Source organism: Schistocerca serialis, chromosome 10 (assembly GCF_023864345.2).
Source record: "Schistocerca serialis cubense isolate TAMUIC-IGC-003099 chromosome 10, iqSchSeri2.2, whole genome shotgun sequence".
Taxonomy (NCBI): domain Eukaryota; kingdom Metazoa; phylum Arthropoda; class Insecta; order Orthoptera; family Acrididae; genus Schistocerca; species Schistocerca serialis.
The window spans coordinates 34,621,783-34,645,223 of record NC_064647.1 but is presented as its reverse complement, the minus strand read 5'-3'; the positions used below and the strand labels follow the sequence as shown (position 1 = coordinate 34,645,223).

At 42.4% G+C, this 23,441-nt stretch overlaps 1 protein-coding gene across 1 annotated transcript in view; it reads right to left on the bottom strand.

The window, feature by feature from the left end:
• The window catches only part of LOC126424766 (esterase FE4-like), a 189,915-nt gene that overhangs the window by 65,079 nt on the left and 101,395 nt on the right, over nt 1-23,441 (bottom strand). Inside the window, exon 5 of the mRNA XM_050087517.1 lies at nt 19,565-19,764. Within this exon, the coding sequence (XP_049943474.1) occupies nt 19,565-19,764 (200 nt within the window). The remainder of the gene's footprint in view (nt 1-19,564; nt 19,765-23,441) is intronic.

Below are 23,441 nucleotides of genomic sequence, written 5' to 3'. Positions count from 1 at the left end.
GTCCAGTTCCACATTTCGGTAATGGTTTCGTTTTTTAAGAGGATCACGTACTTGCACACTGCACATACCTAGCGTGTACTGTCCTTCAATTGTCAGGGATCAACCAGATAGAATTCCCTGTGATTTTGGCTCAAATGAATCCAATTCAGTAACTTTAGTATTAGTTGACAATTGCAGTTCATCACCACCGAAACCCTCCTCGCATACAGGGTGACACAGGAGTTGCTGTGGGTATTCTGACCCAAGCTGCGCTGTTGCCATATTTCCCCCTTTCCTATCCCCTTCCCTCCCACATGATGCGAACACTGATGTCACCATGCTTTGTTCCCAGTTTTCTCTCTTAAACCCCTCTGACGTAGACCAATTGCCCTTTGTATAAAACAGCAGGATATTTAAAAATTGGCAGGAAAATCACAATAGCCAGTTTTTACTCCTGACCCCTATGACATCGCTGTGGAAGTAGGGCCGTTGTTCTAAGAGTTAAATGGTGGGGCATTGTCCTGTTGGTTAACAACACTGTGACATTTGTATTAAAGATTCTGTTCCGGCCATCTGACTTCAGAATTGAAGATGGCGATCCAAGGTAGATGACGTGGGGATACTGCTCCAGCCTGTATGGTTGTCAGATTTACTAGGTATTTCTCGCTGTGGAAGTAGGGCTGGTGGGGCACTGTCCTACTGGTTGACAATACTGTGACTTATTAAAGATACTGTTTCAGCCATCTGACTTCAAAGCTGAAGATGGCAAGTCAAGGTGGAAGACATGATGATACTGCTCCAGCTTGAATGGTTGTCAGATTTACTAGGTTTTTCTCAAGCCTTTGATGTCAGAATCCAAGATGGTGGCCCAGAGATATTGGTGCAGCCTATATGGCTGTCAGATCTCCTTTCTCCCATCTCAGAATCCAAAATGGTGGACCCAGGGATAATGGTACAACATGCATGGTTGTCAGATTTCATGTGTTCTGCGTTTAGAATATTGTCTTAAGTATAAAATGGTGGGAAACTCAAAAAGTCACTGCTTTCCCCAGTTCTATGACGTTACAGCTCTCTTGCCCTAAATACACAATAAGCATCAAAACTCGTTAGTGGCAAATTTCACTTGACGCCTACAGCAACAACATCCATGAATAAACGACAGGAAGGCAGGCTTTACCCAGTAAAGGTGTTCAACGTACACTTCTGCATAAAGCTGTTTTTCAGAATTCTCCTCATAGTACAGTCTTCACCCATACACTGTGCACCTATGTTTCTCCTATCACCTACTTACCATGTAATAAGTCAACCTTTCCTTAAATCTTGGAAACCAACAAAGAACTTTATTCGTGCAGCAGCTATCCATTTGTCTCTCCCACTACCATTTAATTTTCAGTACAGTGAGAACTGCTTTTTCCACTTGTGATGTAATTTCAGTTATTTGCTGGTTTTCACCTATAATTGGTAAATACGTCCATAGCTACTTGAGCCATACTCTAAATTAACGTAATATTTCACACTGAGTTAGGAAACAGTATGTTACTCGATACTTTATTTTTGTATATGAGCTTATTTCGGCTTTATTGCCTTCATCAGTACATCTGGAACAATCACATTTATTTATATGTTACATGGTATATAATTTATAAACAATTTTTTTTACATTGGAGGTTGTACTCACGTCCTGACGTTGTAAACGGACATACGTCAACTGTATGTAAAGTGTAACTGCTGTTCGTAGTTTTTGGATGTAATATTTTTTCAGTAATGTTTTAAAATTGTCGAATGATTTGATACTATAATAGTTTTTTATTATTCTGACAGTCATAGAAATTCACGTTTGACAGCTGGTTTTTTATTGAAAGGTATTGATGATGCTTTAGTTCGTGTATCTGTGGAACTGCCTTTGATGTGTTTGTAATCTCTGATGTTTTGCTATCCATTATCCCCAGATACAATTTCAATAATTTCTTTAACTGGATGTTGCTCATTTAGTGTATCGTCGGCGTAACCTTTAGTGTCTATATGTATATCTCCAAGATATTGATGATTGCACCTTTTGGGATTTTGTGCAGGATGTGTAGCGCGTTTCCAATGTCGCCAACTTTGTGTTTTTCATTTTTGAGGTGTGTAATGAAGGTAGACTGGTTGTTATTTGGCTCTCTCGTGTGTTCTTCTGCATCTGAATATGAAATTTCTTCCCGTCTATGCTATTTGAGTTTTCTGCAGTTACTGCAGTTTTCTGTAAATTCCAAGGTTTAAGTGTTTCCAGAGTGTGACTTTCCCTGAACGCAGTTTTGTGCTAGTGTTATTTGTTATTATGAAGGCGAGTTTCAAGTTTGTATTTTTTAGTAGGATGTTTATTATACCGAATAATTTTTCCACATAAGTTTGTTGGTATGCAGGTGGTTTTCTTTTTTGACGTAGTTTCTCATATTAGTTTTATTTTATGATTCATGAAATCTTTTTTAAGGCATGTTTTTTGTTGTATGTCTGTGGAACAATGTTATTGTCATAACAGTATTTGTATGCGATGTATATTAGTGAAGTTATTTCTTTATGTGTGGTCTCCTGTTCCAGTGGCAGATCTAGGAATGTGTTAATTATAGAATGAAAGAATGGAAATGTGTGAGATTTTGGATGTGAAGATGTACCGTATGGCTGATTATTCCAGATGTAACAGTTGCTTTTAATTTGATTTCGAAATTATGTTTGTAGATGTTGTTGGTTATTTTGTGAGCTCCGTTTTCTTTTTTCAAGTCCTATGGTGAATTTCATTTTAGATGTGAGTTATTGAATTCCTGGTGTATTGTTTGTATGTCGTGATCATATCCTTGTATGAGTAGGAATGTGTCATCGACACAGTGGTAGTAGTAGAAATAGTTGTGAGCTGAAGAAATTTGTTTAGAGTCTACTAAGGAATACATTTGCTATGGTTTCAACACAATTGCTTCCCATAGCCTCATCATCTGGTTGTGTGTAAATTTTTTCGTTAAACTGGAAATAGTTATGCGAAAGGGTTACTTTGAGAAATTGTATTGTATCCATATGGTTGCGTTTTATGAGATTATGTTGTATAGTATCTATCGTTTCTTGTATAGGGATGTTATTGTAGATGTTTGTAATGACAAGTGAAACAAAGTTAGCACTGTATGGGATTTGTATGTTCCTTAATGTTCTTGCAAGTAACTTGGAATTTATTATGGTGTAGTTCTTCATCAACAGTTTCTTGAGTTTTGTATCCATAAGTTAGGCTGTTAATACCGTTAACAATCGGATTTATAGAAGCCAAATGCTTTAATTGTCCGTAAATTTTTGGGGTTCTTGATTTTATTACTATATGTGTTTTCTTTTTGTATTCAGAAACTGACAACATGAAAACACACTACATATTCTGCACAAAAACCAAAGTTACAGTCATGAATATTTTGAAGGGATTTGAAATAGACATACACCCTAAGGATTATCCTCACGATATATTAAATGAACAAACCGATATCATGCACACCTAGTTTTAAAAAAATTGAACTCATCAATAATAATTCCATAGATAAACGAATTACAAGAACACAAATACTTTTGAGTAAACAACTAGCTATCAAACTTGAAATTCTGTGACTGTCAGAACAATACAAAATATATTATTGGTCCGTTTACAACGCCAGGATGTCAGTAGAACATCGAACGTAAAAAACCTTTATAAGTTATATGTTACGTAAAATACAAATAAATGTGATTGTTCGCTGATGAACTGATGAAAGCAGTAACGCCAAAATAAGCTTATATACAAAAATAAAATATCAAGCAGTGCACTGTTTACTAATTATCTGTTTAATGTCCTACTGTGACATAATATATAGTGCGGGTCTCAAAAGAAAGAAATTTGACCCTAGTTTTGGTTGCATATAACATACGTCTGACACAATATAATCTTGGTTATAATTTCCTGATGTAGTCCATACCGAACTGTCACAAACCTGTTTCATAATTTAATATGCAGATCCCTATAGTCAGTAAAGTCAAATCGTTTATGCTAAATTAAAACTACAAGCAATATTCATGTCTGCCAGTGATTGCAACGCTAATTATTCTAATTCTCCTATTGGTGCAGTGAAACAGCCTTGTTATTTTGGCAGCCTTGATGGGGTTTTTAGCTGGCTCCCGCGAGGGGGATGAACAGAAGAATTACAAACCTGTTTTGGCGCTGAAAGCCATTTTTCACGCAGCTGCAGAACAGAGTGCAGTTGGAAAGTCCAAAAGACCAGACAGCTTGCCGTAAAAACTGTATTGTGCGTGAAGCGAAAATGAATCCTCAGCTAGACAAGAATGTGAAGGCTAGGTGAAAACATGAACCTTCATTGCACGAGAGGAGCCATTGAGCTCTGACCTGCACTGTTTCATCAAATTCTAGTAAGGGATTTTCTGATTCGCTCATAGTAATTATTTTGGTAAATTGGGTGAGATCCCACGCTCGCAGATGTGCAGGGCTTTTGGTTGGCCAGCACTGGAAATCTGTCATGCAGTGAGACGGATTTTCTACCTTCTTCCCCACACCATGGTTGTTGGTTAATCATGACAAAAACCAGAAGAGCAGAAAATTGTTAAGCTTATTTATAAAATTATAATTGGTTGGAATTCTCAGGATGAGATACATATTGGCTGGCAGATTTTTGCGCTGAACGGAGAACTATGTTTCGTAGAGTAAGGTCATGATGGACTTCGCTTAGAGTCGCTGTTGAGAACATGTTTGCTCCAGGTTGTTGCAGGGCGCTGAAGAGAGTGATGAGGGATGTCTCCCACTTAGAACAGGGTGCAGATGCCAAGCTGAAGCTAGAGTTTTCAGCTCCACAACAGCCATATTTTACACTAGCAGAGCTTAAGAGTGGTAAGCGTGCTCCATCATTGCACACACTGAGATGAGGTGAATGTGAGGTTAGTTAAAATGCATCAGGGTATCACTTGGCAGTTGTGTATCCCACAACTAGCTAATTGCAACAATCAAGAACATTGACGATAGTATTGATACTCGTTCATTCTTTTCTGGGACCTTTTCTGTAATTACACTAACCTTTTTCAGAATCGTTGGTCGTATTCGTGATGTTGTTATATTCCGTTCTTTTACGCACCCACACAGACATAGCAAGGCTATTAGATGTAAATATACTTGATTCAGTGGATAAATCATCTTATTTGAGGTCTTATGGCAATAAACCAAATAGTTAAACTGATAACTAGTTTCCTTTCCTAATTTGAAGGCTCCCTTCATTAATATGTCAGTGAGAGTTGTGGTATGCATACCTTCATGCTTAATTTCGCCACCCCTAGTAAATTTAATGTAATAGTACTCTATCCCTTGAGTTTCCTTGTTTCTTTTAAAGTTGCATGATCTTATGGGGAGCATTCTTAGGTCACTGGGGATTGGATATGTAGCAACTTTGGGGTATGCTAAACATCTCAACCACAGTTTCAAATATGGACGGAAAAAATTTATTTGCATGAATATCAGTGAGTGAATCCAATATTCACGTCCAGTCCTTAAGTTTGTGTATGTAGCAAATAGCACTAACATTCTATTTAAAACAGGATGACCACCAATTTGTCTCACTGCATTCGTGTGACATCCCAGAGCGATTATTGTAGACGAGATGGTGCAGGGTGTCAAGTTATATCGCTACAGGGAAAACGGTGCAAGTGAAGACCTATATTTGAATTAACAAACTATGAGATCCCATGTTGCCATAGCATTTATTTATTGCTTTGCATGAGACTTCATACAAGTGGAATATATTTTTGACTTACAAAGCAATACAATGTTCGAACTAGTATGATTGGGGAGATAAACTAAGAGCTTATTTGTTTCACACAGGAGAGAGTTGTGTAAAGCTGACCGTACAAAGAGTAACTGTCATTAAGGTCCATGACTGCAGTACGCAGCATCTGGCCTTGTTCTTTATTTACAGTCATGACGTAACATAAGCTCACGCTCACTATGAACAGTACACGTTTAAAGTGTTAGGAATAAGGAGGACTGACTTGCACCAACTCTGTCAAAATTTCTCCTGCTATGATTTTACGTTGGAGACAAAAGGATTATGAGGTGCGAGATAATGAATTTCGCCCTCGATCAGAGTTACGTCACACATCGCTTTCGGAAGGAGTTTCCAGAGAACGAGTTAAAGCCTGATGGTCTTGAGACACAACAAGTGTGGCCTCATGATCTTCGTTCGATTCTTGAGACTGCATAGTCATCAGTCTTTTAGCCGTCCTAATGTATTCAGGAAGACTCAAACGTTTTCTAGGCATTATTATCTGTAAACAGAACTAAAACAGAATATAATGAATAGACAAGCAAATCACAAAGAAAACATACTAAAACCGTTTTTCCTAGTAAATACTACAAATAAAACCTATTAAAAGATGCAAATCAATTATGTTAAGTTTTTAATACACAAAGCAAAGCCAGTAAAACTTTATATCCTAGCCAAGTAAATTATTAATAAAGATAATATTGCTGTGTTTAACTTTGTTATTCACGCAAATTTCAAAAATAAATCTGTCACCGAGTTTAAAAAACTGACAGCACCATCTGTTGGTTCCTTAGCCCGCCCGGTTGGCCGTACGGTCTAACGCACGGCTTTCTGGGTGGGAAGGAGCGCCTGGCCCGGCACGAATCCGCCCGGCGGACTTGTGTCGAGGTCCGGTGAGCCGGCCAGTCTGTGGATGGTTTTTAGGCGGTTTTCCATCTGCCACGGCGAATGCGGGCTGGTTCCCCGTATTCTGCCTCAGCTACACTATATCGGCGATTGCTACGCAAACAAGTTCTCCACGTACGCGTACACCACCATTACTGTACCACGCAAACATAGGCGCTACACTTGTCTGGTGTGAAACGTTCCCTGTGGGGAGGGGGGGGGGGCACTGGGGGCCGAACCACACAATAACCCTGGGTTCAGTGTGGGGCGGCAGAGGGGAGAAGTGGACTGCGGTAGTCGTCGTGGGGTTGTGGACCACTGCGGCTGCGGCGGGGACGGAGCCTCTCCGTCGTTCCTAGGCCCCCAGTTAACATACAATACAATACAATTGGTTCCTTGGAGTACTATGAAATCAGCAACCCATTGGTTATTTTCTGTACTACACCATGACGATTAAAATCCGAACTACTAAACTGAACAGACAATTTTAGATAAAATTTTAAATTATGATATCTTTGTTTTCTTTATCTCAGTTTTGATGAAGTAATATGTTTCCCCCAGTTACGCTCAAATAATCTGTGAAAGCCCCCTGAAAATTCATCTAGTAGTTTTTGAGACTAGTTTGTTAAAACAGACAGCCAAAACCGTTTCACAGTTTGATCATCACTAATGATATGAAATTGTTTAATAGAACAGAATTTAAGCATTAATTTCATCATAAACATACATCACAAGATTTTAATGCCAGAACCAAGAAATATTCAATTTCAGCAGTGTCTAGTTTTTGAAATTATACACATTGCATAAGAAAAAAGTGAAGCACCCAGAAGGATACGCTGTGACGGACACGGCACCTTTCTGCAGCTACCAGCTGCACAAGTTCCGAGTTCTGCCGTGAGAGGGTGTGCAGTGAGGACCAGAACGACTAGTGAGGCGCAGATGATGGGGGTGTGGTCTGTAGAGGCAGAGGGGCCAGTGATTGCTGCTGGTACAGAGCAATGGCTTTACCTTGGATGATTCTGGAAGTCTTGCTGAGCGAGGTGGGACTGTCCTGCCTGCCCGCGATGGAAGGAGCTCTAATGTAACTGCCAGCTACTCAGTGGGATACTTGATGAGTCTCTGTAGAACAAGGTGCAGGAGGCAGCCTCTTTATTTTCATATTTGTAAAATGATTGATCCGTTTTGCATGTTGAATTGTCTGTCTCTTTTATATTGAGGGTAGCGGCAATTTTATCACTGTTGTTGTGGTCTTCAGTCCTGAGACTAGTTTGATGCAGCTCTCCATGCTACTCTATTCTGTGCAAGCTTCTTCCTCTCCAAGTACCTACTGCAGCCAACATCCTTCTGAATCTGCTTAGTGAATTCATCTCTTGGTCTCCCTCTACGATTTTTACCCTCCACACTGCCCTCCAGTACTAAATTGGTGATCCCTTGATGCCTCAGAACATGTCCTACCAACCGATCCCTTCTTCTAGTCAAGTTGTGCCACAAACTCCTATTCTCCCCAAATCTATTCAATACCTCATCATTAGTTATGTGATCTACCCATCTAATCTTCAGCATTCTTCTGTAGCACCACATTTCGAAAGCTTCTATTCTCTTCTTGTCTAAACTATTTATCGTCCATGTTTCACTTCCATACATGGCTACACTCCATACAAATACTTTCAGAAACGACTTCCTGACACTTAAATCAATACTCGACGTTAACAAATTTCTCTTCTTCAGAAACGCGTTCCTTGCCATTGCCAGTCTACATTTTATATCCTCAGTACTTCGACCATCATCAATTATTTTGCTCCCCAAATAGCAAAACTCCTTTACTACTTTAAATGTCTCATTTCCTAATCTAATTCCCTCAGCATCACCCGACTTAATTCGACTACATTCCATTATCCTCGTTTTGCTTTTGTTGTTGTTCATCTTATACCATCCTTTGAAGACACTGTCCATTCCGTTCAACTGCTCTTCCAAGTCCTTTGCTGTCTCTGACAGAATTACAATGTCATCGGCGAACCTCAAAGTTTTTATTTCTTCTCCATGGATTTTAATACCTACTCCGAACTTTTCTTTTGTTTCCTTTACTGCTTGCTCAATATACAGATTGAATAACATCGGGGAGAGGCTACAACCCTGTCTCACTCCCTTCCCAACCACTGCTTCCCTTTCATGTCTCTCGACTCTTATAACTGCCACCTGGTTTCTGTGCAAATTGTAAATAGCCTTTCGCTCCCTGTATTTTACCCCTGCCACCTTCAGAATTTGAAAGAGAGTATTCGATTGTCAAAAGCTTTCTCTAAGTCTACAAATGCTAGAAACGTAGGTTTGCCTTTCTTTAATCTTTCTTCTAAGATAAGTCGTAAGGTCAGTATTGCCTCACGTGTTCCAACATTTCTACGGAATCCAAACTGATCTTCCCCGAGGTCGGCTTCTACCAGTTTTTCCATTCGTCTGTAAAGAATTCGCGTTAGTATTTTGCAGCTGTGACTTATTAAACTGATAGTTCGGTAATTTTCACATCTGTGAACACCTACTTTCTTTGGGATTGGAATTATTATATTCTTCTTGAAGTCTGAGGGTATTTCGCCTGTCTCATACATCTTGCTCACCAGATGGTAGAGTTTTGTCAGGACCGGCTCTCCCAATGCCGTCAGTAGTTCTAATGGAATGTTGTCTACCCCCAGGGCCTTGTTTCGTCTCAGGTCTTAGGTTTTAAATTTCGGTCCATTACTCCTAGCTTGTAAAGCTTTTGCTAAAATTATGGTAATCGGAGACAACATCTGGATTAGCTGTTTCCTCTGAGCAGCCACTGGGTTGAACTAGCTTAGATGTGTCTTTTGTGTCTACTGCACGGAATTAAAATTTGTTCTAATGTACGTGATCTAGTCACACTAAAGTGACCACCCGCAATGTTTGACGACGACGTGCTTCAATCATTCACAAACTGCAAATGGCAGCACTGGCGGTGGAGGGTAATTGAAGCGGGTTGGGGGGGGGGGGGGGGAGGGGATGTGCGAAACAGTCCAGTCGTTGTCGTAACGAGAAAGCGGAGAAATGTATCGGACATCCAAAAGGGCATGATGGCTTCCGCGCCATGGGTGAAAGCACTTCCGAAACGGAGAAGTATGTTCGGGTGTTGGCGTGGTTATATAAATGACCTAGTAGATAGTGTCGGAAGTTCCATGCGGCTTTTCGCGGATGATGCTGTAGTATACAGAGAAGTTGCAGCATTAGAAAATTGCAGCGAAATGCAGGAAGATCTGCAGCGGATAGGCACTTGGTGCAGGGAGTGGCAACTGACCCTTAACATAGACAATTGCGAATACATAGAAAGAAGGATCCTTTATTGTATGATTATGATAACGGAACAAACACTGGTAGCAGTTACTTCTGTAAAATATTTGGGAGTATGCGTACGGAACGATTTGAAGTGGAATGATCATATAAAATTAATTATTGGTAAGGCGGTTGCCAGGTTAAGATTCATTGGGAGAGTCCTTAGAAAACGTAGTCCATCAACAAAGGAGGTGGCTTACAAAACACTCGTCCGACCTATACTTGAGTATTGCTCATCAGTGTGGGATCCGTACCAGGTCGGGTTGACAGAAAAGATAGAAAAGATCCAAAGAATAGCGGCGCGTTTCGTCACAGGGTTATTTGGTAAGCGTGATAGCGTTACGGAGATGTGTAGCAAACTCAAGTGACAGACTCTGCAAGAGAGGCGCTCTGCATCGCGGTGTAGCTTACTGTCCAGGTTTCGAGAGGGTGCGTTTCTGGATGAGGTATCGAATATATTGCTTCCCCCTAGTTATACCTCCCGAGGAGATCACGAATGTAAAATTAGAGATATTCGAGCGCGCACGGAGGCTTCCCGCGAACCATACGCGAGTGGAACAGGAAAGGGAGGTAATGACAGTGGCACGTAAAGTGCCCTCCGCCACACACCGTTGGGTGGCTTGCGGAGTATAAATGTAGATGTAGATGTGGAAAGCGTGGCGTGCATGGCAAAACCCAAAATCGGCGCTGGGGATCATTGTTGTCGATCATGGGCCATAGGTGACAGGGATGAACGACGGTTCTGTAGATCTGTACAGGCGAATACATGTGACACTGTCAATCATCCAGGTACCTGGCTCATGCCCCATGATGAATGCTGTTCGCTGGCGACGAAGATTTGGATTTGCACAACGCTACTCCAAATGGACGTACACTCAATGGTGGTAGGTTGTCTTTCCAGGTATTTTATGGTCGATCGGACAGATGGCTACTGGTGTGTATGGCCTGAAACATCTGAAAGCAAACAATGAGGGAGCATTGCAGTCTGCAAAATATTTTCCTTGCCAGAATGAAATTTGCACTCTGCAGCGGAGTGTGCGCTGTTATGAAACTTCCTGGCAGATTAAAACTGTGTGCCTGACCGAGACTCCGCAATATCCTTTCTTCCGGGAGTGCTAGTTCTGCAAGGTTCGCAGGAAAGCTTCTGTGAAGTTTGGAAAGTAGGAGACGAGGTACTGGCTGAAGTAAAGCTGTGAGGACGGGGCGTGAGTCGTGCTTGAGTAGCTCAGACGGTAGAGCACTTGCCCGCGAGTGGCAAAGGTTCCGAGTTCGAGTCTCCGTCTGGCACCCAGTTTTAATCTGCCACGAAGTTTCTTATTTTCCTTGCTTTTACTGGGTGACTTCCTCATTCTGGAAAAGCACACTGGATGAATACAGGTATGCACCTACCCCTGGGGACCGAAACGATGTTCATCTCAACTTGCAGTTTGTTTCTCTATGCCATGATGGCATCTATCAGCAGGACAATGCAAAGAGAACCACGGTCAGTTTAAATACTCCCCTGGTCACCAAACTCTCCGCTTCTAAACCACCTAATCGAGACCATCTGGGACCATCTCGATCGGGCTGTTCAGGCCTTGACTACTCAGCTGAGAAATCCAGCACAAGTCGCTACGGTACTGGAGTCGTCACGGCTCCACATCCCTGTCGGAAGGTTCCAGAACCCCCAATGACTATCTTTCTGGTCGTCTCGTAGCAGACCACACTGTAAAAGGTGATTACTCAGGCTTTTGATAACTGGTCACATTCAAGTGATTGGACACCGTATTTGTCTCAATAAAAGTTGTTAAGCATAACGCACTCAATCAACCAGTTCTCCCAGTCTTCTGTTACTCTGTTCGAATTCACTTTTTCGTCAGGCAATGTATGTCAAAAAAGAAATCGAGGATGTTGGCTGTACGTTTGCTTTCAAACAAAGAGATTGTTACAGAAGAGGAAACCGTTAAAGGTCTCATGAAACTGGCGAGACGACTGACGAGCCCCTTCCTCCACAATCGGCAGAACACGGTGGTAGGCCGTCGACCCAGGGACGTGTCGCTTGTCCCAGCTGATGGTACCACCACAGAAGTCGTACCCAGCGGCCATCGCAGAGACTCTGCCCAGAATTATGAGGTAATTGGGTGCGTAATACCTATTTTGCAAGAATTAAATTGGCATTAGTTTCGGAAGTAAAGACGGCTGCTGTTTGCTGCACCACTTAAAGGAAAGAGGCGCCACATCTTATACAGTCCTGTTCGTTCAAAGACCTGCATCAAAGACCTTTTGGTTAACTCATTTTGTCACTGCAGTGATGCTTCAAAATTTCGTTTCCACAAGCTACCTCTGTAGCTAGGAATATATCACACCTAAAAGATACTTGAACGTGTGATTCATTTGCTCACTATGTCTTTACAAATTTTTGACTCTGTCCCACTGCAGACTTAATTCTGAAGAAATTAGCGGGGAATGATGTCAGAGCTGGTAGGCAGCTCCACTGAAATCAACGCTACAAATAATCTGAAGGAAGTGAACGTCCTCACTAGAGAGAACTGTGACCAGCATAACTTGAAACAATGCACGTAGCTGCCTCAGCTGGCTCAGGCTTGGTGAACTCTGTCAGTGATGCAGCTTGCTGTAGGATCACAGGCGTGTGGTTCCTACTTTTTTAATGTGTCAGAAATAAAATGACTAAGAAACTCTTATTTTTCAGCCTTACCTACACCTATATCTACATATACAGGGTGTTACAAAAAGGTACGGCCAAACTTTCAGGTAACACCCTGTATACTCTGCTAGCCACCAAGCAGTGTGTCGCGGAGGGCAAAATTATTTCCCTTATCTTTTAATGGTGATCACTGCGCGATTTGAAAGTTGGTGGTAACAATATATGCTATACATCCTCGGCGAAGATCGGATTTCGGGATTTAGTGAGTAGCCCCATCCGTTTAGCGAGACGTCTATCTGCAAGCGTGTCCCACTTCGAACTTTCTATGAGATTTGTAACACTCTCGCGGCGGCTAAATGTACCAGTCACGAAACTAGAAAAAGCTAGAAACGTAGGTTTGCCTTTCTCTAATCTTTCTTCTAAGATAAGTCGTAAGGTCAGTATTGCCTCACGTGTTCCAACATTTCTACGGAATCCAAACTGATCTTCTCCGAGGTCGGCTTCTACCAGTTTTTCCATTCGTCTGTAAAGAATTCGCGTTAGTATTTTGCAGCTGTGACTTATTAAACTGATAGTTCGGTAATTTTCACATCTGTGAACACCTACTTTCTTTGGGATTGGAATTATTATATTCTTCTTGAAGTCTGAGGGTATTTCGCCTGTCTCAAATCTCATACATCTTGCTCTTTTCAACATGAACTGTGCCCCAGGGCAGATTTGTTGTAGAATCATGGAACATATTTCGTGTTCAGACATAATGACCTTTCTAGACTCTGAGAAACAGGCTTAGCTAGCTTAGCTAGATGCAAATCTTCCTTAATTTGTTCACAACTATCGCGTGATACTACTTTCCTGTAGACTACAGCATCATCGGCAAACAGTCTAATGCCGCTGTCAATACCATCAACCAGATACTTTATGTAAATTGTAAAAAGCAGCGGACCTATTACTCTGCCCTGGGGCACAGTTCATGTTGCGCTTGTTTCTGTTGAAGTCATCCCATTCAGGACGACATACTGCTCTCTGTCTGCTAGTAAACTTTCTATCCAACCGCATATGTCATCGGATAAACCGTAAGCTCGCACTTTTTGGAGCAAGCGACAGTACGGAACTGAGTCGAACGCCTTTCGAAAGTCGGGAAATGTGGTATCAACCTAGAAGCTGCTATCTAGAGCCTGTTGTATATCGTGCACAAAAGAGGGCCAGCTGTGTCTCGCATGACCCCTGTTTCCTAAAACCGTTCTGGTTTCTGCAGATGAGCTTCTCAGAGTCTAGAAAGGTCATTATGTCTGAACACGAAATATGTTCCATGATTCTACAACAAATCGAAGTCAGTGAATTTAGCTGGTAATTATGTGCATCCGATTTTCTTCCCTTTTAATAGATTGCTATGACCTGGGTCTTCTTCCGTAGAACCTTCCACTGTTCCAATGATATCTGACAGATCATGGATAAAAAGCGACCCACCACGAAGAAATTATCCTAGTGTGATGGCATCGGTAGATGTAATATACATTTGCAGACAAACAAATGACTACAATTTCAGAAAAAACTGGATGATTTATTCAAGACAAAGAGCTTTACAAACTGAGCAATCAGTAAAGCATTGGTCCACATCTGGCCCTTATACAAGCAGTTGTTCGACTTGGCGCTGGTTAATAGGGTTGTTGGATATCCTCCAGAATGATGTCGTGCCAAATTCTGTCTGACTGACGTGTTAGATCGTCAGAATCCCGAGATGGTTGGCGGACCCTGCTTATAATGTTCTAAACGTTCTCGATTGCGGAGAGATTTGGCGGTCTTGATGGAGGAGGTAGGATTTCGGAAGCACGAAGACAAGCAGTAGAAACTCTCGCCATGTCCAGGAGGACATTATCTTGCTGAAATGTAAGCCCACGGTGGCTTGCCATATTGGCCAACAAAACGGGGCGTAGAATATTGTCGACTTACGTCTGCGCTAGTAGTGCCGCGAATGGCCTGGTATGAAATGAAATGGCACCCTACACCATCCCTCCCGTTTGTCAGGCCATACGGTGGGCGACAATCAGGTTGGTAATTCACTGCCGCCCAGTGTGTGTCCAGACACATCTTTTCTCCTCATCGAGGCTCAGTTTCAAACAGGACATCACTGAAGACAATTCTGCTCCAGCCAATACTGTTTCCAGACTGGATGTTCCCGACAGCACTGCAAATGGGATTGTTGGTCTACAGAGGAGAATAGTAGTCGGCGCATGGGGTTCTGTGAGCTCATCGCCGTTTCTGTGAGCCGCTTGTTATTGGTCCTTGTGGTCACTGAGCACCAACTGGACGTTTGGTCGATGATGATGATGAGTCCGAGTCTCTGAGTGCCCCTCTGACGACTGCTCAGTCCTCTCGTCTCTCTAGGACGACCACATCCTTCTTGATACTGTGTTCGGCAATGGCTCATCCACTCCTGCCAACATCCAGCGCTAGATACTCCAAACAGGTTCTTTCATATACTTGTCTGCGAGGCGTAGTTAATGTCCAACTGAGTGTATGGAATGAAATTCTCAAAGACTTTATATCCTGGTATCATGTGGCCTGTTTACTAGCACTGCCAGCTGCACGGCGATCCTGCGCTGCAGAGCACACGTTCATCTATCTGTCACCAAAATGTACGATTTTGCATTTTCCGTGTATACCTGTACCAGTATCGATTTGTGACTAATTTGCATAGCTCCTCCTTCGTGGTGTTTCATTCGTGGTTTTCTTGTTTCTTATCTGTTCTTTTTTTGTCGTCTTTGATTGTATCTACATCAACATTCATACTCCGCAGTCCACCATACGGTGCGTGGCGGAGGGTACCTCGTACCACAACTAGCACCTTCTCTTCCTGTTCTACTCCCAAACAGAACGAGGGAAAAATGACTGCCTATATGCCTCTGTACGAGCCCTAATCTCTCTTATCTTTGTGGTCTTTCCGCGAAATGTAAGTTGGCGGCAGTAAAATTGTACTGCAGTCAGCCTCAAATGCTGGTTCTCTAAATTTCCTCAGTAGCGATTCACGAAAAGAACGCCTCCTTTCCTCCAGAGACTCCCACCCGAGTTCCTGAAGCATTTCCGTAACACTTGCGTGATGATAAAACCTACCAGTAACAGATCTAGCAGCCCGCCTCTGAATTGCTTCTATGTCCTCCCTCAATCCGACCTCATAGGGATCCCAAACGCTCGAGCAGTACTCAAGAATAGGTCATATTAGTGTTTTATAAGCGGTCTCCTTTACAGATGAACCACATCTTCCCAAAATTCTACCAATGAACCGAAGACGACTATCCGCCTTCCTCACAACTGCCATTACATGCTTGTCCCACTTCATATCGCCATAAAGCATAAGGCATAAATGTAAAGCTAGATTTTTCCAAGAAATTAAGAGCCGCTTTTCGGCCTTTTTGGTCAAAGCATTTATTCAAAGCCGAGTTCAATGCGGTATAGTGGGAGGAGGCCACTGACGCTGCTGCCAAGTGTGCAGTCCTCGTACCGCAGCCCACTAGTTCTTCCATTCCTTCCGATGATCTCTGTGTTGCCGTCTGTCAACAGGTGGTGTCACTTTGGCATCGCCACGGGAATAAGCTCCGGCTTGTTAAGTCCCTCCCAGCAGCGTGGACGACCTCCTCTCGGTCCTGTCGCCGCGAAGAGATCATTTTAGCTAGGTTGCGTATTGGGCACTGCATTTTTAGCCCTCGCCATATCTTCAGTGGTGCTCCCCCACCACTTTATGCACATTGGCCTCAACCTTTGACAGTTCCATTTCATGACGGAATGCCCTTTTTTCATTCACTTACTTTATCATTTATGTTTGCTGTCTGAGCTATCGGCCATTTTAGCGAACAACACGCGTTCTGTCGACCGCGTTTATACCTTCTATCCGTCGTAGCAATATGGAGAAGGATATTTAGTCTTTATTTCAGGACCTCCGTTTCTCTAATTTTATGGACCTGTTTCGAGCTGTCTTTCCGTCCGTCGACTGGGCTTCACATGTAGCCATTTTTAACTTCTTTGTTGTCTTCGTGTTCTACGGTTCCGAAATGGGTGTGTATCACAAAAACAAAAAACAAAAACAAAACAAAAAGCAAAACAAAAAAAAGCATTTGGTATTTCACTTTGACATGCTCACGTTATGTCTCATTGCCCATCGTGCGGACGTGACATACAGAAATGGAAGGTGGTAAGTGAGCGAATGCTGCATGACAATATCCGGGAGCTGAGGACTGTTGCAGTGAATTTTACAACTTTGAAAGCAGCTGGTTCCTTGAAGAGGTATGAGCCGCTGACAGAAAATAATCTTAATTTTCTGACCATGAAATCATTACAAATGGTTCAAATGGCTCTGAGCACTATGGGACAACTGCTGAGGTCATCAGTCCCCTAGAACTTAGAACTACTTAAACCTAACTAACGTAAGGACATCATACACATCCATGCCCGAGGCAGGATTCGAACCTGCGACCGTTGCGGTCGCGCGGTTCCAGACTGAAGCGCCTACAACTGCTCGGCCACTCCGGCGGGCTAAATCATAACAGTGTTAATGCTGACACAATACAATCAAAAACAAAGTCCACCAATCGAAAATTTCTTGTGACCTGAATAAAAAGACACATTTGTGACAAATAGCGCTTGGTGCGCTACAGCGTCAAGAATTAAATTTCGCAAGAAGCAGAGAACGTTACAGCTACCTGCCCATGTGCCAGCCTGCTAACTCATGGCAGAGCCTTAACTGACACAGAGAAGAAAGGCGAAGTGGCACTGCTGCAGCGCAGTATGGCAACGTGTAGTTTCCGCCAGAGTGTTGTCGGAGCTTTGCAGTGCAAACACAGCTGAACGGCAGATTCTGCCCTCAACAGAGCCCTGCTACAGGGGGGAGGGGGGGGGGGAGGAGGTGTGGTGAGGAGGGGTCGGGCCCGGATCTGGAGGGTATCAGCCCTGGGCAGCAATTTCAGAGGGCGCCAAATGCATATTCTTGGAGAAAAAAACCTTGTTTCACAAAGCGCCTAGCATCCAGCGCACATTACTCTATCGATTATTCATATTATTTTGAAACGCACCCCAGTTGGTTGTTGACCACTTTTGAACACATTCTAAGTTGGTTTTTGAACGAATCATAAGTTGATTTTTGAATGCACACGTAGTGTACGTGATGTCTTGGCAGGGGAGTGCCTGTCGCATCAAGAAATAAAAAACTTTCCCCCAGACAAAAGGGGAGGGGGCTATACCATCATAGACGAATAAATCCGAATGGCTGAATGCCAGTCACTGTTAGTTTATGTGGTTGACTGGGTGTGCGAATGATCAGAGGTGTATAATTACTAGCGAAGTCCATAGATTCAGACTACCAGAGTGGAAATAAACGACTAACAGGAAAACAGGTAAGAAATATTACGTATTATCTTCTCGGAGTATTCAAGAAAATGAAATTTTATTAGAAAATTTTTGTCAGATCACTACATTACCAGTTGTATTGTCCCCCTGTTAGCAGGCGCTTTAAGTTCTGTTCTCGGAATAGCGCGGAAAACACATTATACGAGCACGTAATAACGCCTAAGTGGAGAATAAACGCGGGATAACAGTACCTGTGATTCTGCTGGGGTTAGTGGAGTTAACCAGAGAATAAGTTTTGTCAGTGGCAGGAATAGTTACAGAATTAGTGTTGACAAGATTATTTTTTAGAACGAGGAAAGAGAAGAAACGGGGACATCACACAAGTTATATAGAAGAATTCGACGATTCCAAATTTATATAAGAATTTCGTACTACTACATATCGATCTCATGCTTGAGAAACTGGAGCGCAGGAATGAAATGTGGAACTATTTCCTAACACAAAACTTTTTGCTTGTACTGAAAGGCATTTGATATTAGTACTCGTGAATTATGTTTTGTCGTGTTATTTCTGTAAATGAGTTACGCAAGAATGACCATTTGCATCAAAACAGTCTCACACAATTGGCATGTGTTAGAAAGGCCTACTTCGTTTTATCTAGCAGACAGTGACAAAATAGACATAATCAAATCGACAAACAACATCAGTCTTGGGTACTATTTGTATTAACACCTTTTTCAGTATTAGAAACGACATTTTGTTTTTTCATGAAGCAAAATGCTTGACGAACTCTGATGAGGTAATAGATTTTTTTCTCAGAAAGGAAAGTACGCAAAGCAAAGTCGTAATAATATTAGAGAGAAAAGAATGTTGGGACCTATGGATTGAAGAAATGTGTACTGTCTTTCTTGTCCTGTCTTTACTGGTTTTATGTTTCTTATATTTAATTTTACGTCATACAAAAGAGAAAGTTATTAGCTAATAGACAATAAAGGTCTCAAATTTTCTGAAGAGTTCTTATGCTCCCGGTCGCAAATAATCCGATTGTAATAATTATTTATGATTATTAATTATAATTATAATGATTAATATATAATTAACAATTAATTATTAATATATAATTATACTTATTAATAATTATGTAATATAATTAACAGTGAGATTTTTTTAAGGGGATAGGGCTCGAAAACGGCCGACTGCGAGCAGGAGAGGCACCAAAGGTCATCCTAATTTCCCCTGGCTCCCATTACAAAATATACGCATTTGAATTCAACAGCGCGAACGACAGTGATGTGCGATAGGAGAATGCTTTGTGAAGAGGCGTGGCACTGCACTTTGGCTCAATTAAGTCCTAATAACATGCCCCACATTTCCTCGAACACGTATGTTTTATATATCAAACACTTCAGAAAGATATGCATTACGAAATCAACATATTTTTGAAAAATCTTTTTTTTTTGAAATGTTTGGTGTCCTGCCTCAAACACTCGACGTGGGAGAGGGTCGCCACTATCAAGTTTTTGCTCCAATTCGGAGATATCTTTGATCCGGATACGGGTGTGGGTGTTGGTTGACTTACGTCTGGAGTTCGGCCGAACATGGCGTTCTCGACGAGCACCTGCGCCGGCTGTTTCCTCAGGAAGTCCACCAGCTGCTGGGAGTCGTCCGTCTCCAGTCCTAGGTGGGCGCCCAGTGCGAAGGATCGGTCCCGCATGCGGTCGGAGCACACGCCGTCCCCCACAGCCACACCACTGTGTGCGATGGCTCTGTGGAACAGGCCTGCAAGGGTCGTAACACAAAATTACAGCGTTCCTCGATAAATGGTGAAAAGTAGAAATTTACCACTCTTAAACACTGATAAAACTTAGAGCTCAACAAGTATTGTTCAGACGTGGAAAGAGTGGGTTAAGCCTAGTTATAAGCCTTACAGATTACAATGATGGACCTATCTGCTGCTTACGATCTACATCTACATCTACATCCATACTCCACAAGCCACCTGACGGTGTGTGGCGGCGGGTACCTTGAGTACCTTTATCGGTTCTCCCTTCTATTCCAGTCTCGTATTGTTCGTGGAAAGAAAGATGCCTCTGTGTGGGCTCTAATCTCTCTGATTTTATCCTCATGGTCTCTTCGCGAGATATACGTAGGAGGGTGCAATATACTGCTTGATTCCTCGGTGAAGGTATGTTTTCGAAACTTCAACAAAAGCCGTAACGAGCTACTGAGCGTCTTTCTTGCAGAGTCTTCCACTGGAGTTTATCTATCATATCCGTAACGCTTTCGCGATTACTAAATGATCCTGTAACGAAGCGCGCTGCTCTCCATTGGATCTTCTCTATCTCTTCTATCAACCATTTCTGGTACGGATCCCACACTGGTGAGCAGTATTCAAGCAGTGGGCGAACAAGTGTACTGTAACCTACTTCCTTTGTTTTCGGACTGCATTTCCTTAGGATTCTTCCAATGAATCTGTTTGGCGTCTGCTTTACCGACGATTAATTTTATATTGTCATTCGATTTTAAATCACTCCTAATGCCTACACCCAGGAATTTATGGAATTGCTTCCAGTTGCTGACCTGCTACATTGTAGCTAAACGATAAAGGATCTTTCTTTCTATGTATTCGCAGCACATTACACTTGTCTACATTGAGATTCAATTGCAATTCCCTGCACCATGCGTCAATTCGTTGCAGATCCTCCTGCATTTCAGTACAATTTTCTATTGTTACAACCTCTCGATATACCACAGTATCATCCGCAAAAAGCCTCAGTGAACTTCCTATGTCACCCACAAGATCACTTATGTATATTGTGAATAGCAATGGTCCTACGCCACTCCACTACGGCACACCTGAAGTCATTCTTATTGCGGAAGCTTTCTCTCCATTGAGAATGACATGCTGCGTTCTGTTATCTAGGAACTCTTCAATTTAATCACACAATTGGTCTGATAGTCCATATGCTCTTACTTTGCGGAAGTCAAGAAACACGGCATCTACCTGGGAACCCGTGTCTATGGTCCTCTGAGTCACGATAAATCACAGAATTCCACTGGACAAGCTGTACAGAAAATTCAAAGATTATGATTTCCTTCAAGTTACTCAGTCAGCTGCTAAGAACCGAAGGCTCTATTCATGTTCTGATAAGGAAAACAGTAGATGGAGAAGTCAACATAATGGATATCCTCATTAAGTGTACAGCGGTCAATCTTAGTCGATTTTACACAGATGACCAACTAATTTTCAGTAACGTGAAGCATTTCCATTATGTACGAGGTGCGACAATAAAGTAATGAGACTGATGTAAAAAAAAATGTTGCTTAGTGTTGTCTCCTTCAAAGTAGTTCCCTTCTGATTGCAAACACTTTTTTCCAGCGCCTCTGCCAGTGATTGTAACATTTCTGGAACTCATCGTCTGCAATATCCTCCAAGACCCTCGTCACAGCTTTTTGGATATCTTGTGTTGTTTGAAAATGGTGTCCCTTGACCGTCGTTTTGACTCTTGGAAATACAAAAAAGTCGCAAGGAGCGATATCTGGTGAATAATGTGGCTGTGGTAGTACTGAAATTTGTTTTGAGGTTAAAAATTGCTCTACTGACAGAGCAGTATGGGATAGCACATGATCGTGATGCAGAATCCAATTATCGGCAAAAAAATGGTTCAAATGGCTCTGAGCACTATGGGACTTAACATCTGAGGTCATCAGTCCCCTAGAACTTAGAACTACTTAAACCTAACTAATCTACGGACATCACACACATCCATGCCCGAGGCAGGATTAGAACCTGCGACCGTAGCGGTCTCGCGGTTCCAGACTGAACGGCCTAGAACTGCTCGGCCACACGGCCGACAGTTATCACCATTGTTGGCACAGAAACGAAGAATTTTGCGAAGTCTTTCTAAAATTTCTTTGTAGTAATTTTGGTTAATTGTTTGTCCAGGACGCACCCACTCTTTATGATCAATTCCCTTGGAATCAAAGAAGCACACAAGCATGCATTTCACTTTTGACTTTGACATGCGAGCTTTTTTTTGGTCTGGGTGATCTCTTATAGCACCATTGCGAACTTTGGCGTTTTCTCTCTGGGTCATACTGAAAAAACCAACTTTCATCACCAGTGATGACACGGCTCAACAATTCTGGATTGATTTCCGTTTGCTGTGAGAGATCGGTTGTCACATTTTTCGTGTTTCTCGCTGTTGTGGTGTGATATTTTTGTCGACCATTTTTACACAAATCTTTGTCATACCAAGATCTTCCGTTATTATTAGACGAACCGTTTCTCGATTGATGTTCGGTTCTTCTGCAAACATTTTCGCCGATAATTTTCAATCAGATCGTACGAGTTCACGCTCCCTAGCCGACATCCGTCCGTGAGGTTGATGGTCGTCCATTGCGGTCTTCATCTTCAACATTCGTTCTGCCTTCACTATACATATTATGCCAACGAAAAACTTGAGTTCTTGACATAACATCCTCTCCAAAAGCCTTCTGAAGTTTACCATAAGTTGTCGTCACGCTTTCACCCAATTTAACGCAAAAAGAAATGGCATACCATTGCGCAATATTATGCGGTTCCATTTCCGTGACGAGAGGCACAAACACGTGTTGACTTATTACAGGAGAACTCACGACTGAGCAGTTGCATCGATGTGCCGCTTGGACCAGAAGCTGCTTATAGACCAAGATCAAAGATATTGTACCTACTCAAGCCTGCAACGTTGCCATATCTTGCAAAGAAAATCATGTCATTGCTTTATTGTCGCACCTCGTAGATGATTTTGCTTTTGCTGCAGAGGGCATGAATGGCGGCATACGCGGTCGAATCACCAGACTGACAGAGAAAGGTGCAGTCGGGGTGTGCGGGCTAACCACAAGAGAGCTCTTGCCGTCATACGAAATTGCACCCCAGACCGTAACTCCAGATATAGGTCCAGTGTGTCTAGCACACAGACAGGTTGGTTTCAGGCCCTCGGCTACCCTTCTTCTAGACAACACACCGTCATCACTGGCTCTGGGACAGAACCAGCTTTGATCTGAAACAGACCTCCACCCTGCGCTCCAATGAGCTCTCACTTGACACCACCGACGTGGCAAATGGCGGTGATTCGGGGTCTGTGGAATGCACGCTGTAGGGCGTCTGGCTCGGATCTGTCCTTGAAGTAACTCATCTGTAACAGTTCATTGTGTCACTGTGGGGCCAACTGCTGCTCAGATTGCTTCTGCAGATTTAGATCTACATCTACATCTACATGGATACTCCGCAAATCACATTTAAGTGCGTGGCAACGAAAAACGCCTTTCTTTTAATCATGTTCAGCCCAAATCCTGTATCATTTCAGTGACACGCTCTTCCCTATTTCGCTATAATACAAAACGTGCTGTCCTTCTTTGAACTTTTTCGATGTACTCCGTCAACCTTATCTGGCAAGGCTAAAAAATGGCTCTGA